This window comes from Henckelia pumila, unplaced genomic scaffold (genome assembly GCF_033568475.1).
Source record: "Henckelia pumila isolate YLH828 unplaced genomic scaffold, ASM3356847v2 CTG_461:::fragment_3, whole genome shotgun sequence".
Lineage (NCBI taxonomy): Eukaryota > Viridiplantae > Streptophyta > Magnoliopsida > Lamiales > Gesneriaceae > Henckelia > Henckelia pumila.
Window position 1 is genome coordinate 14,986,236 of NW_027331831.1, and position 16,448 is coordinate 15,002,683.

The 16,448-nt window shown below is 38.9% G+C and overlaps 1 protein-coding gene across 1 annotated transcript; it reads left to right on the forward strand.

The window, feature by feature from the left end:
* The first annotated feature begins 9,800 nt into the window (after positions 1 to 9,800).
* On the forward strand, positions 9,801 to 12,935 carry LOC140872049 (uncharacterized). Its single transcript, XM_073274783.1, has 7 exons — positions 9,801 to 10,170; positions 10,264 to 10,754; positions 11,049 to 11,157; positions 11,252 to 11,474; positions 11,625 to 12,013; positions 12,141 to 12,403; positions 12,720 to 12,935. Exons 1-7 carry the CDS (start codon positions 9,801 to 9,803, stop codon positions 12,933 to 12,935), a joined length of 2,061 nt encoding a protein of 686 aa, XP_073130884.1.
* The last annotated feature ends 3,513 nt before the right edge of the window (positions 12,936 to 16,448 follow it).

A 16,448-nucleotide genomic window follows, 5' to 3' on the forward strand; every position in this document is an offset into this window, starting at 1 on the left:
ACTCTTCTCTCTTTTTTTTGTTTTTCTCTCTCGTTCATGCTTTCAGGTGATTTTGCTGAAGAAAACTTTCTCTACGACCCGAAAATCGAAAGGACTTTGTACAGGCGAAGGAGAGAACTTCGTAGGCAACAAGAAGAGGAAGAGATTCGTACTGAAATTCTAGAAGAAGAGATGACTGCTAATGCGAATCTGAGCCTTAGACAATTGGGCACTCCTGATCCCAATCAACAACCTTTATGCATTACTTTTCCTACTTTAGAAAATAATGCAACTTTCGAGCTTAAATCTGGATTGATTCACTTATTGCCTTCCTTTCATGGTCTTGCAGGTGAGGATCCGAATAAACACTTGATGAAATTTCACGTTGTTTGCACGAGTATGAAACCCCATGGAGTGACAGAGGAGCAGATTCAACTAAGAGCCTTTCCGTTCTCTTTGAAGAGTGCTGCTAAGGATTGACTCTATTACTTACCCTCTGGTTCTATCACGACTTGGATGGAGATGAAAAAAATCTTTCTGGAAAAATATTTCCCAGCCTCTAGAGCCGCGAACATCCGGAAAGAAATCTATGGAATCAAGCAATACTCAGGGGAATCATTGCATGAATACTGGAAGCGGTTCAAAAAGTTGTGTGCTAGCTGTTCGCAACACTAGATAAATGAAAATCAATTGATTCAATTTTGTTATGAAGGTTTGTTGCCCCATGACAGAAGTATTCTAGATGCATCCAGTGGAGGAGTTTTTGTGGATAAAACTCCGGTACAAGCGAGGAATTTAATCGAGAACATGGCTGCCAATTCTCAACAATTTGGCACCATCAGGAATGATCATGTACCAAAGAAGAACAGTAGGTAAATGTCTCTTCCCTTGAGCAACAATTAATTGAATTGATGTCTCTTGTGCGTCAGATGGATGTAGGGAATGGTCAGACCTCAAAGGCATGCGGTATATGCACTGCAATGGGACACTCCACTGATATGTGTCCCACACTTCAAGAATAATCGTTTGAATAGGTAAATGCTACTGGAGGATTCCCTGGACCACCACAGCGGAAATATGATCCTTATTCCAACACATACAATACTGGTTGGAAGGATCATCCAAATTTGAGATATGGGAACCCTCAAGCAAATCAATCTGGGCCTCAAGCACCACCGCACAATCAAGCGTATAGGCCACCATATCTTCTACCACAGCAGCGTCCATAGATCCCATCACCAGGTGAGTTTCTTTTAAACATAGTTAAGGATCTTGCAACTAATACTCTGTCTTTCCAACAGAAAACACGAGCAAGTATCCAAAACTTGAATACTCAAATGGGACAGCTCGCCACCGCAATCAACAAGTTGGAAGCACACCATTCCAACATTTTACCATCCCAAACAATTCCGAACCCAAGAGAGAACGCAAGTGCTATTACTCTAAGGAATGGGAAGGAGTTGAAGATTAAGGAGAAAGAAGTGGAGGCTTCGCCCAAGGAAAATCTGCAAGAAGAGCCAAAGGTGAATGATGGCGAAGCCACCAAGGAAGAAGCGCCAAGAGGTAAGTTTCCTCTCCTTTCTAAATATAAGCATGTTGCCCCTTTTTCCTTGGCACTTAAGGAGTCTAGAAAAGATGAAGGGATAAAGGAACTTTATGAGACTTTTCGTAGATGTGAGGTGAATATTCCGTTGCTAAATGCTATTAAGCAGGTACCTCAATACGCGAAGGTTTTAAAGGAATTGTGCACAGCAAAGAGGAAATAGACACTGAAAGGTTTCCAGAAGGTAGAGCTACGTGAGAATGTATCTGTTGTGATCCAACGAAAATTACTTGCAAAATGCAAGGATTTAGGTATGTTTTCTATCTCATGCACTATAGGGAATGTTAGACTTGAAAAGGCCATGTTGGATCTAGGAGCATCAATCAATGTTATGCCATATTCTATCTACGCATCCTTGAAACTTGGTCCCTTGAATAAAACTGGAATTGTTATTCAGTTAGCTGATAGGTTTAATGCATACCCTAGGAGGATAGTGGAAGATGTGCTAGTGCAAGTAAATAACTTGGTATTTCCTGCAGAATTTTATGTGCTCGACATGGAAAACGGTGATCACAATAGTCCTATTCTATTAGGCAGACCATTCTTGAAAACTTCCATGACTAAAATTGATGTTCACAGTGACACACTCACTATGAAATTTGATGGAGAGGTTGTGAAATTTAATATTTATGATGCCATGAAATTTCCTGATAGTGATGATTGTGTATATTTTGTTGATATTGTGGATTACTTGGCCCAAGATTATTGTGAGCATGCAGGAAAAAATGAGCTAGAGGTGGCCATTGTTGCACCTATTCAGCAGGATGATGGAATTGGATTCAGTGAAGAAGTGATCGAGATTGAGAAAATTCTGAATAGTGCTCCTGAGTTACCTCAGACCGGTAATGTCTCTTATCTATCTTTACCAATCTCTAATACTCGGCGCTTTCCATCTGTTTTGTAGGCGCCAGTGGTTGAACTGAAGACGCTTTCAAAACATCTCAAGTATGTTTTCCTTGGAGAAGGAGAAACATTACCAGTAATAATCTCCAATAGTTTGGAAGCCGGCCAAGAGGAACAATTAGTCAAAGTACTACAGGAGCACAAGACTACTATTAGGTGGACCATAGCAGACAAAGGGAATTAGCCCTTCTACATGCATGCACAGGATTTTGATGAAGGAAGGAGCGAATTCCTCACGTCAGCCGCAAAGGAAGTTAAATCCACCTATGATGGAGGTGGTGAAGGCTGAAATTCTGAAACTCCTTGAAGTTGGAGTCATCTAACCGATTTCTGACAGTCAGTGGGTCAGTCCAGTCCAAGTGGTACCAAAGAAAACCGGGATAACTGTGGTGAAGAATAAGGATGATGAATTGGTTCCCACCCGAATCCAAAACGGGTGGAGGGTTTGTATAGATTATAGAAAATTAAATACTGGAACTCGAAAGGACCACTTCCCTTTACCTTTTATTGATCAAATGGTTGAACGTCTAGCATGTCATCCTTATTACTGTTTTCTTGATGGATATTTTGGTTATTTTCAGATTGCTATTGCACCAGAAGATCAAGAGAAGACGACGTTTACTTGCCCGTTTGACACCTTTGCATATCGACGGATGCCCTTTGGACTTTGCAATGCAACGGCCACTTTCCAATAATGTATGGTTAGTATCTTTTCAGATTTCATTGGGCATATCTTAGAAATTTTTATGGATGATTTCACTGTCTATGGTGATTCATTCAAAAACTGTCTGTCTAACCTTGCTCTTGTCCTAAAGAGATGTGTCGAAACCAACCTAGTCCTAAATTCTAAAAAGTGTTATTTTATGGTTAGACAAGGTGTTGTGTTGGGACATGTCTTCTCATCTAAGGGAATAGAGGTAGACAAAGCAAAAATTGATATTATTCAATCTCTATCTTATCCCACATGTGTGCAGAAAGTGCATTTTTTTCTTGGCCATGCAGGTTTCTACAGGAGATATATTCAGGACTTTGCCAAGATCGCATCTCCCATTTGCAAACTGTTGCAAAAAGATGTCCCGTTTGAGTTTGATGAACCTTTCAAAACATCTTTTGACAAACTCAAAGACTCATTGACATCTGCACCAATAATCCAACCACCGGGCTGGAGCAAACCATTTGAGATCATGTGTGATGCCAGCGACTATGCTGTGGGCGCAGTTTTGGGCCAAAAATTTGGGAAAACATCGCATGCTATCTACTACGCTTTGCGTATTCTGAATGATGCCCAACGGAACTACTCCACCACTGAAAAGGAGCTCTTGGCTGTTGTTTTTACATTAGAAAAATTTCGCTCTTATTTACTTGGTGCTAAAGTTATTGTTTATTCTGACCATGTAGCTCTTCGCTTTCTGATGGCGAAGAAGGAGGCAAAACCAAGGCTAATAAGATGGATACTGCTTTTGAGAGAATTCGATGTGGAGATCAAGGACAAGAGAGGAACAGAGAATCGAGGCGCAGACCACCTGAGCTGTCTAGTTCATATAGATGAGGAGCTGAGCTTGCGTGAAGAATTCCTTGATGAGCAACTATTTTCAGCAAGCGCAGAATTACCCTGGTACCCAAATATTGTCAATTCTTTAGTTACTAAAGGGTTTCCTTCTGAATTTTCAAAGGCGCAAAGGGACAAAGTGAGAAGCGATGCTAAGTATTATGTGTGGGATGATCCATACTTGTGGAAGCACTGCGCTGATCATGTCATACGACGATGTGTACCTGCGAGTGAGGTAATCTCTATTCTCACGTTTTGTCATTCCTATGCGTGTGGTGGCCATTTTGGAGAAAAAAGGACAGCGAGAAAGGTGTTGAACTGCGGATTTTTCTGGCCATCCTTATTTCGAGACGCTTACATTTTCTGTAAGTCGTGCGCTCAATGCCAGAAGACAGTTAATATATCCCAGCGCCAGGAGATGCCCCAGCAACCTATTCTAGTTTGTGAAATCTTTGATGTTTGGGGCATCGACTTCATGGGGCCTTTTCCAAGTTCATATGGATATATATATATATATATATATATATATATATATATATTACTTGTTGTTGACTATGTCTCAAAATGGGTGGAAGAAAAGACCACCCGTACTGATGATTCTAAAGTTGTTGTAGAGTTTATCCAGCACAATCTTTTTTCTAGGTTTGGGATTCCACGAGCCATCATCAGTGATAGAGGAACGCACTTCTGCAACCAAACTATGGCCAGTTTGCTAAAAAAGTAGCATATGACGCACAGGATCTCCTCTGCATACCATCCACAATCCAATGGTCAGGCTAAAGTTTCAAACAGAGAAATCAAGTCCATCCTAGAAAAGACCGTGAATCCTACAAGAAAGGACTGGAGCTTGCGCTTGGATGATGCCTTGTGGGCTTATAGAACCGCGTTCAAGACGCCGATTGGAATGTCCCCATATCGACTGATTTTTGGAAAACCATGCCATCTTCCAGTAGAATTGGAGCATAGAGCCTATTGAGCTATCAAAAACTTTAACATGTAGATGGATGAGAGTGGCGAGCACCGAAAGCTGCAGTTGCAAGGGACCGTACTGTACGCTAACCAAAACCCACTGGTTCTTGCAGGCACTATCAGTGATACCTAGGGAATCATGGGGCGATGTTGCTAGGCTCTCTTATCATAATTCGATGGGCAAGTCGGAAATTGTTGTTCCGAGTCACAAGGATTTGTGGGCCCACGGCTAGCTGTATCCCTCAACCATTGAGGGTTACACAAGTAATAGATTTCTAATCCCCGTTGAGATAATTAAATTTAATGAGTTAAATTTAGCGAATGAGAAGTAAAACTTCTCATTCGCTAAATTTAATCCCACGGCTAGCTGTATCCCTGAACCCGGATTTTTAAGAAAATTAATTTTTGGATAAATTTGAATTTTTGGAAAATTTATATATTTAGTCCAATAAATTAAATTTCATGAAAATTAATTATTTTGGTACAATTGATAATAAAATATGATTTTATATATAAAATTAGGTTTTATGTATAAAATATGATTTATGGATAAATTAGATAAAATATGATTTTATCTGTTTAAATATATTGCCATTTAGAATTGCATGTTATCCAATCATTTATTTGAATTAAATAATTGGATAAAAGGATGATCGATTGTCATGACCAATTTTTAGGTGTATGTTAAGTTGTTTACATTTGGTTTTTATTATTGTTGTTGGGTTTTATTAATGGGCTTGTATTATGGCCCAATTTGATTTGTCATTTATAATAAAAGTGGGCCTGGTTTATGGCCCGTTCCCACCCTTAAATATGTATCCCCTACTTGTCATTGAAATTTATTGTAAATTTATTAGACTTAGTGGGAGATAAACATTTGAAGACAATGGTGGGCCCAGCAGACGATAAGGACCGAAAAAATGTAAATTGGAAGCACAATGTAATAGGATTGCAATGCATACTTGCATATCACCTAGGATTGGACTTAGACTCGTAATTGGCAACCACGGGTCGATTAAATCTAGGCATCGATCATCCTTTATTTAATATTTGATATTATTGTTGTATGTATGTTTAGACTAAATTGCATGAATCCCGCAAGCATACAAATTTATTAAATGATGAGACAAATTTTCAAAATTAAAATCCCTCATTTTAAATATGATTTAAAATTAATATCAAGTTTAATAAAAGAGAAATTAAATATAGTTTATATTTTCCTACCTTCCATCAACTATCAATGCATGATAGATGCTAACCGCGACCGTGGTCCATCTCATATTATTGGGAAAGCCCGTTCGCCGGAAAGCTGTACATTGGGTAGACAATTGTTGAAAGTTGAGGGAACTCCCATGGGATCACCTCATATTATTGGGGGTCCACATGGCGATCGTCCATCACAACTTAATATTGATGGGTCAACTTGACATATCACTTTAAACGGCGTCATATTATTGGGCCCTTTATTGGATATGAGGTAAAAAACCATGGAGGTTGCTCTAGCAGCAATTGAACTCTACCTTTTTAAAATTATAATTGGCTGATTTTATTTGGAACTATAATTTGTAAATTGGGCTTCATGTTCCTACTAAAGAAAATGGTTTTCTCATTTTCACTAGAGGGTGGTGAAATCGTTAAAATAATGGGAGAGTAATTCAGAAAATTAAACTCGCCTTATGATTCCCTAGCTGCGCGCCAGGCGGCGGTTGTCCGATGCCCTTTCGAGCAGCGGGCAGTCCCAAAATTTTTTTTTTCTTCGTTTTCTTTGAAAACCGAGGCTTGGTACAATTTTTGATAAAATTTTAATCGTAAGATCTGAGAGCAACCTGGCTCTGATACCACTGTTGGAACACATTCTCAGATCTGTCAGATTTGATACCCGTAGCAGCGAAAGGTTTTAAATTTTTATTTTTGGATCTGGAACGATTCCAAATCATGAGTATCAAAACCTTACGACTAAAATAAATAAGTAAAATAAAACAAGATTAAATTTTACCTCTCAAGTCTCAACTTGAGGTTATGGACTCCAACAGATAAATCTGCTCTTCTTGTATATCCCAGAAACTGATGACTCGATCGATCAACTCCTGAATCAGGTCCACGAACAGAAATCTAAACCCTAAGACAGACTGCACTAGAAATTCTATCAGAAGTTTCTGTGAAGAGATTTAACAGATCTGATCTGCTAAACCAAACTGCAATTTTTGAAAATTGCAGACTGGAATTTTCGAACAGGAGAGGGGAGGGGCGGCCAAACCTAGGGAGAGTGCTCTCTAGGTTTCGAAAATTATGAGCTCCTTGTGTGTAATTTTTGTACTGCAATAACTTATTTATAACATGGGCTGCTAACAGCTTAGGGCTCATTAGTCATAAGTTCAAGCCTGACAAGCAAAACCCGCATGTTCAGAAATTAATATAAAATTCATCGTGACTCAAATTGATAAATCAATTTTACCAATGTGTATAGAAATCTTTTCTGCATATTTTAAAGTCAAGATAAATTTTTTGAATTCAAATTCAGTGGTTTCCAAAAATGGCATCCCTATGTCATTTTAGGAAATCTCACTCCCTCTACTCATCAATAAGAAGTCCTACTTCTCATTCGCTAAATTTAACTCATTAAATTAAATTATCTCAACAGGGATTAGAAATCTATTACTTGTGTAACCCTCAATGGTTCAGGGATACAACTAGCCGTGGGCCCACAACTCCTTGTGACTCGAAACAACAATTTCTAACTTGCCCATCGAATCATGGTAAGAGCGCCTAGCAACATCGCCCCATGATTCCCTAGGTATCACTGATAGTGCCTGCAAGAACCAGTGGGTTTTGGTTAGCGTACAGTACGGTCCCTTCATCCATATATCCTGATCGAATCAACAATCATTGGTATATCGAGAGTCGTTCGAGATTTGATAACTATGCAATGCATCTTGAAGATCAAATAGTGACATCGCATGTACAACTAGAAAACCAAGTAACCTAAAGAAAATCATGTACTCTGGCCAGAGATTTGTCACACTAATATCTCCTCAGATCGCATAGGATATCCATACTCGCAAGCGTGTGGTGAATCCTTGACAACAAAGCATTGACTCCTATATGTGTCGTAACTGTACCCAATCTCGACATCTGATGACCCTCATGGAGTCGATAAACGAGTCAAAGTACAGTACTTGCATATATAGTCTCCATGATGTTTCAAGTAGTAAGGACTAATGGTGTACAACCAAAACCACGGAATTATCCACTCAATTAGTGAAAACCACTTGGAAAGTCCGAGTAGGGTAGTTCGATCATCCATCCAATGAATATCCATTTGCATGCTTCGAACATCTCTATGTTCCATACCAATAAAACGTGGTACTCGACATCGCAAATGCCAGTCTCAATCTCGAGCGATCCTTATCATTATTGCGGACGACTCAATTGACTAAGAACTGGTTTAGAATATACAGTGCTTATAAGATGTGTTTCATGATAGTCATCCATATTCACTATCACATCTTACGTGCACTCTAGTATATTCAAGGTTTTTATCTAAATATCGTATAGTACATCACAACATAATAATATGATAAAAGATAAAGTAAATGCCAATAAAAAGTATAAATTATATTAAACAAATATTGTTTACAAATAGAGTCATAAAGACCCTTAGCCACAAGTTGGCTGACAGGGCACCCACACTTTCAATGCATGAAGTTATCGAGTAACTTTTTAAGATCACGACATAAAAGTTTATGAAAGGAATCATGATGTTTTGATGAATGTTTTATGGCATACAAGTCATACAAATATGGAATGTTATGATGAAATGATAATGATATGATATGAAAAATGAATGATATGTTGATGCATGAAAATATTTTGATGTCTTATGTGTCTTTGTGGTGGCAATACGGGAACGGTACTCCGGTTTGGGCTCCGGAGGGGCCCTCCCAAATATGGCTCAATGTACGGGTTAGGTACTCCGGGATGAGCTTCGGATGGGCCTACGAAAATGAATGAACAAATGTTACGAAGCGTAATGCCATATGATTGTTGATCAACAAGAAAAGATGAATGTGCCCATTATGATGGTTGCCACAATTTCGCATAATTCGTCACCAAATGATAAGTTTATGTTATGTTATATTATGTTATGTTATGTTATGTTATGTTACGTTTAAATGATAATTGAAATCTCATGATTTTTACTGCATAAACTTGCTAAGTCTTTAGACTCACTATACTTTAATGGTGCAGGTAATGAGGATGACATTTATGCATATGTCGACGACCAGGCATGAATAAGTGAAAGGAGTCGGACCGGCGGGCGATGCATGAGTGTGCTCTGTGATGAGTGTGTTATGTGTTAAGTGTGCTATGCTATGTCTTGAGTTATTTGCAACTTTATGATGTATTTTAAGGTTGTAAGCAAGTTTTATAAATTTTAAGGTTTGGATTTGGTTTGTAAACTATTCTGAAATGTTTTAAGTAAGGTTTGATGTATGCATACATCTTTCAAAAATTTTCTTTTCCCCGTCAGTTCTAAGGTCATGTTAGTTTTGTAACATCTTCATCGGTTGAGGGCGTTACAGTTTGGTATCAGAGCAGTTCGCTCTGGGTCTTCTTGAAACGCTCATGCATACTCGCCACGACTCCAACGCTCCGTCTTCATGTCTGTAAGTTATGAGTTTTATGTGATTATGTGAATGATAATGAGATGAGTTATATGTATACGACATGTATATTAAGTTTATCTATGTTGTAAATCATGACTGAGCGGTGTGGATAATGTTGGACTTTAGGACTATGGCATCTCGTAGGGGAAACAACGCCAATAACAATGACGACTGTGAACCGAATAATCAAAACAATCAGAACAACCAGTTTTTGGTGGGATTAACTGTCTTACTCCAAGAACAAAGTCGTGTTCAGGGAGCTCAGATCCAAAAGTTGCTTCAAGCCCAGACGACTAATGTTGGAAATAACCATACTGCACCTAATCAGAACCCTATCTACAAGAGGTTCTTAGAGTTGGGACCACCTGAGTTCAAAGGAGAGACTGATCCTTTGATAGCGAAACAATGGTTCCAAGCTATGGAGACTGCTTTTGAATTCATGCAGATCACGGATGCAGATAGATTGAGATGTGCTACCTATATGTTCCGCGATGATGCTCGTATTTGTTGGAATTGAGCCAAGGTATCGTTGAACCTAACTACCCTTACTTGGAATGGATTCAAGGATGTGTTCTATGGCAAATATTTCACAGTGAGCACCCGAACCCATTTGGCCAGAGAGTTTTTGGAAATCCGCCAAGGAAACATGTCGATTGCAGAGTATGTGAAAAAGTTTGAAAGGGGAAGATACTTTGTACCGATGATTGCTGGTGATCCTGCTGAAGAGTTGAAACACTTTAAGGAGGGGTTGAATGCCTCCATTAAAAAAAATGTTATACTAAGTGGAGCGCTCACTTACAAAGATGCGGTGGATCAGGCCATGTTGTCCGAAAAGAACAGAAATGACATTATCAGAGAGTCACAGGCAAAGAGGTCTAGTTATCAGGGTCGAGACCAGCAAGGAAGTTTTAGAAGAAATAGGCCATACCAAGCCCCACCCCAACACCGACCGTACCAACAGCAGCAACCTCGACCTCAGAGGCAGAAACAGTTGGCTCTACCATCACCAAAACCGGCAACTGCACCAACATCTTGTCAAAAATGTGGAAAACTTCACTCAAGTCAATGCATGGCAGGGACTGGAGTATGTTTTCTTTGCAAAAATCCAGGGCACTATTGAAAAGATTGCCCTCAATCCAAAGAACCGGTAAGAGGACGAGTTTTTGCAACGGCACGTGATCAAGTGGATCCGAATACAACCATCGTTACATGTATGATTAATGTTTCCAGTAATCCCGCTCGTGTCTTAATTGATACTGGAGCTACACATTCATTCATATATGTTGAATTTTTCGGGTTTGGTACCGGATAAGTCAATATCGGGATTTAGTATATCCTTGCCTTCAGGTGAAGAATTGAGTAGTGATTTGATTATCAGAGGATGCAGGGTCATGAGTTGCTCGCTGATCTTATTATCCTAAATATGTCTGACTTCGACGTGATATTTGGGATGGATTGGTTGTCTCGATACGAGGCTACCATAAACTGTAAACGAAGGACGGTTTCCTTGAAAACTAAGGATGGAGAATCGTTTCTATTCCATGCCACACCGAAAAAATAATTCATCTCTTTTAATTTCAGTGGGTAAGGCATGGCAACTATTGAATAAAGGATGTGCAGGTTTCCTTGCAAGTGTTACTTGCAACCAAGAATTACCTCGACCGAAACTTGAAGACGTCGAGGTAGTGAGAGATTTCTCAAAAGTATTTCCTGATGATATTGCAGGATTACCTCCAGTTAAGGAGGTAGAATTTGGGATTGAATTAATGCCCAAAACTCAACCAGTTTCCAAAGCACCATACAGGTTAGCACCGACTGAAATGAAGGAATTGAAGGAGCAGCTACAAGAGCTACTCAATAAAGGCTTCATTAGACCGAGTGTATCGCCTTGGGGTGCACCGGTATTGTTTTTCAAAAAGAAAGATGGGTCTATGAGACTGTGCATTGATTATAGAAAGCTGAACCGAGTAACAGTGAAAAACAAATACCCACTGCCTAGGATAGATGATTTGTTTGACCAGTTACAAGGGGCAGTAGTGTTCTCCAAGATTGATTTGAGATCAGGTTACCACCAATTGAAGGTGAAAGATGAAGATATTCATAAAACGGCTTTCAGGACTCGTTATGGCCACTACAAGTTATTAGTCATGCCGTTTGGAGTTACAAATGCACCGGAAGTATTTATGGATCTTATGAATAGAGTGTTCCAGACTTTCTTAGATCAGTTTGTCATAGTATTCATAGATGACATACTGATTTACTCTCGTAGTTTGGATGAACATCGTCAGCATCTAACTACAGTCTTGCAGATTCTGAAAGAAAAACAATTGTTTGCTAAGTTCAGTAAGTGTTAATTTTGGCTAGAACAGATTGCATTTTTGGGTCACATAGTTTCGGCAAAGGGAATAGAGGTTGATCCAGCAAAGATAGAAGCAATTAAAAAATTGGGCTACTCCAAAGAATGCTACAGAGATATGGAGTTTCTTGGGATTAGCGGGTTACTATAGGAGATTTATTCAGGATTTCTCCAAAATAGCGCGTCCACTAACGTCATTAACTCGCAAAAGTGTGAAGTTTGAATGGTCTAATCAGTGTGAGAAAAGCTTTCTGGAGTTGAAAGAAAAGTTGATGATAGCACCAATACTCGCCATACCAGAAGGCACAGGTCGATTCGTAATTTATACAGATGCTTCCAAGAGTGGATTAGGGGCTGTATTGATGCAAGATGGAAAGGTAATAGCATATTCTTCACGACAGTTGAAGATTCATGAAAAGAAATACCCTACCCATGACCTCGAATTGGCAGCAGTTGTCTTCGCGCTCAAACTGTGGAGACATTACCTTTATGGTGAAAAGTGTCAGATTTTCACTGATCATAAGAGTTTGAAATACTTCTTCACCCAGAAGGAGTTGAACAAGAAACAGAAGATGGCTCGAATTGGTGAAAAATTATGATTGTGATATTAGCTACCACCCGGGTAAAGCTAATGTAGTAGTTGATGCTTTGAGTCATAATTCTGCGACTTTGAATAGAATGACAACTCAACAGGAGTTGATTGCAGATTTTGAACAACTAGGATTGGAAGTAGTTGGGCCAATGGAAGTTTTTGCCTTATCAGCCTTAAAAATCGTTCCAAGTTTGCTCGACAAGATCCGAACGGGTCAGGCTTCAGACCAGCAATTATTAACTTGGAAACTTAAAGATGAAGCCAAAGGGGGTGCATTGTATACAGTGAAGGATGGGATCGTGCATCACAAAGGGTGAATGTGGGTACCAGCAGTAGATTCACTGAGAGAAGATGTGATGACTGAGGCCCACACTGTACCATATTCTATTCACCCAGGGAGTACAAAGATGTTCAAGGATTTACAGATGCTATACTTGTGGCCAGGTATGAAGAAAGACATCGTTAAGTTTGTTAACGAATGTTTGACATGTCAACAGGTGAAAGTGAAACATCAAAGGCCAGCAGGACTTCTGAAACCATTACCCATTCCCACATGGAAATGGGAATATGTCACCATGGACTTCGTGGTTGGATTGCCAATTACACCACGAAGAATGAATTCAATATGGGTGATAGTTGACAGATTGACAAAGTCAGCTCACTTCCTACTAGTCAGAAACAACTTCTCGATGAATCAATATGCAGAGTTGTATATTCGAGAGGTAGTATGATTGCATGGAATTCCAACAAGGATAGTCTCTGATAGGGATCCCAGGTTCACTTCAAATTTTTGGAAGAGTTTACATCATGGATTGGGAACAAAGCTAGCTTTTAGTATAACTTTTCATCCACAGACAGATGGACAATCTGAGCGGGTGATTCAGATATTGGAGGATTTACTCAGGGCTTACACGATTGACTTCGGAAGTAATTGGGAATCGAAGTTGCCTTTAGTGGAGTTCACATATAACAATAGTTATCAAGCTACTATTGGAATGACTCCTTATGAGGCTTTGTATGGGAGAAAGTGTAGGACTCCATTACATTGGGATGAAGTGGGAGAAAGAGCTGTATTAGGGCCAGAAATAGTGCAGCAGACAGTCGACATGATAGCAAAAGTCAAGGACAAAATGTTGACGGCTCAGAGTCGACAGAAAAGCTATGCCGATCAAAGGCGTAGAGATTTGGAGTTTCAGGTAGGTGATCACGTGTTTTTGAAGGTGTCCTCTTGGAAGGGAGTCTTAAGATTTGGGAAGAAAGGAAAACTGAGCCCAAGATATATAGGACCTTTCGAGATCCTAGACAAGGTTGGAACAAGAGCTTACCGAGTAGCATTGCCTCCAAACTTGGAAGGTGTACACAACGTATTCCATGTCTCGATGTTGAGAAAGTATATCTCAAATCCTTCCCACGTCATTCGCCACGAGCCAGTTCTATGGACACCAGACTTGTCTTATGAAGAAATACCTATCCAAATTTTGGATACACAAGTCCGGAAGCTAAGAAACAAAGAGATCAAGATGGTAAAGGTCTTATGGCGCAATCAATTAGTGGAAGAGGCTACTTGGGAGACCGAACAAGATATGCGTAGCCGATACCCATAATTATTTTGTGAGTTGAATTTCGAGGACGAAATTCTTTTAAGGAGGGTAGAGTTGTAAGGTCCGAATCCACTAAACTCGCTTACGATGATTTTAAAATAATTTTTAGTGATTTTATGTCCTTAATTATTTAAGTTATGATTTAATGATTATGATTTCATGATTATGTTTATTTTACGTTTAACCATTTTGATTAAGTAAATTATTTCAGGTCGAGTTGATTCTGGACTCACAGAATGAGACTAACCTATGAACGAGGTGTTAGAACGTATTTTTACGAGTGTTTTGAGTATAATATTGAAATGTTTTTGATAAATGAGTTGAGAGGTAGTAATTCTATCAGTACAAGTCGGGATGTGTGCTCTAATTGTTGGAACACTCGTTCTCGGATCAAAGATGTGATACCCGGTGCAGCAGAAGTTTAAAATTTTTATTTTCTTATATGAAACGATTCCATATCATGGGTATCAAATCGTAACGATTAAAATCAACATGTAAAATAATAATAACAATTAATATTTTACCTCTTCAAGCTATGTCTTGATTATGAAAACCAACAGATTAATCTGCTCTTGTTGTAAATCCCAGGAACTGATGACTCGCTCGATCAATCTCCTGAATTAGGTCCATGAACAGAAAACTAAAACCCTCTGATTGATTGCACTAGAAATCAATCAGATGTTTATCGAAGAGATTTACAGATTTGATCTGTCAATTCAGAATGTAATTTTCCAAAAATCACAAACTGAATTTTCTCTCAAAAAGGAGACAAAATTCGAAAATCTCCTTAGAACTGTTCTAGGATATTTCGAAAACTGTAGATGTGTGTGTTGCAGTATTTTCGAAAATTGCAAGACAATCAATTAGTCATTTTCGAAAACTGCACCATCTACTATATATAATTTATGTACTGGATTATGTTATATGTCTAATAGGACACTAACTCCTTAGGGCCCATTATCCATAACTTAAGCCCAACAAGCCAAGCCTGTTATTATAGAAATTAATATACAATTCATCTTGACTCCGACTGATAAACCGATTTCACCAATGTTCACAGAAACCATTTCTGCACCTTTAAAGTCAAGATAATTTTTCTGAATTCGAATTCAATGATTTTCAAAAATGCCCATCCCTATGTCATTTTAGGAAATTTCACTCCCTTTAGTTAAGAAGTCCAACTTCTCTTTCACTAAATTTAACTCTTTAAATTTAACTATCTCAACGGGGGATTAGTAATCCATTACTTGTGTGACCCTCAATGGTTCAGGGATACAGCTAGCCGTGGGCTCACAACTCCTTGTGACTCGGAACAACAATTTCCGACTTACCCATCGAATCATGGTAAGAGCGCCTAGCAACATCGCCCCATGATTTCCTAGGTATCACTGATAGTGCCTGCAAGAACCAGTAGGTTTTGGTTAGCGTATAGTACGGTCCCTTCATCCATATATCCCGATTGAATCAACAACCATTGGTACATCGAGAGTCGTTCGAGATTCGATAACTATGCAATGCATCTTGAATATCAAATAGTGACATTGCATGTGTTACTAGAAAACCAAGTAACCTAAATCACATCGAGTACTCTGGTCAGAGATTTGTCACACTAATATTTCCTCAGATCGTATATGATATCCACACTCTCAAGCGTGTGGTGAATCCTTGACAACAAAGCATCGACTCCTATATGTGTCGTAACTATACCCAATCCCGACACCTGATGACCCTCATAGAGTCGGTAAACGAGTCAAAGTATAGTACTAGCATATAGAGTCTCCATGATGTTTCAAGTAGTAAGGACTAATGGTGTACAACCAAAACCGCGGACTTATCCACTCAATTAATAATAACCACTTGGAAAGTCCGAATAGGGTAGTTCGATCATTCATCATATGAATATCCATTTGCATGCTTTGAACATCTCTATGTTCCATACCAATGAAACGTGGTACTTGGCATCGTAAATGCTAGTCTCAATCTCGAGCGATCCTTATCCTTATTTGCGGATGACTCAATTGACTAGGAACTGTTTAGAATATACAGTGACTATAAGATGTGTTTCATGATAGTGATCTCTCTTATTTACTATCTCATCTTACTTACACTATAGTATATTCAAGGTCTTTATCAAAACGACAATAGTATATCACAATATAAAATTATGAAGAAAGATAAAGAAAATGCCATTAATGAATATAAATTATATTAAACAAAAATTGTTTACAA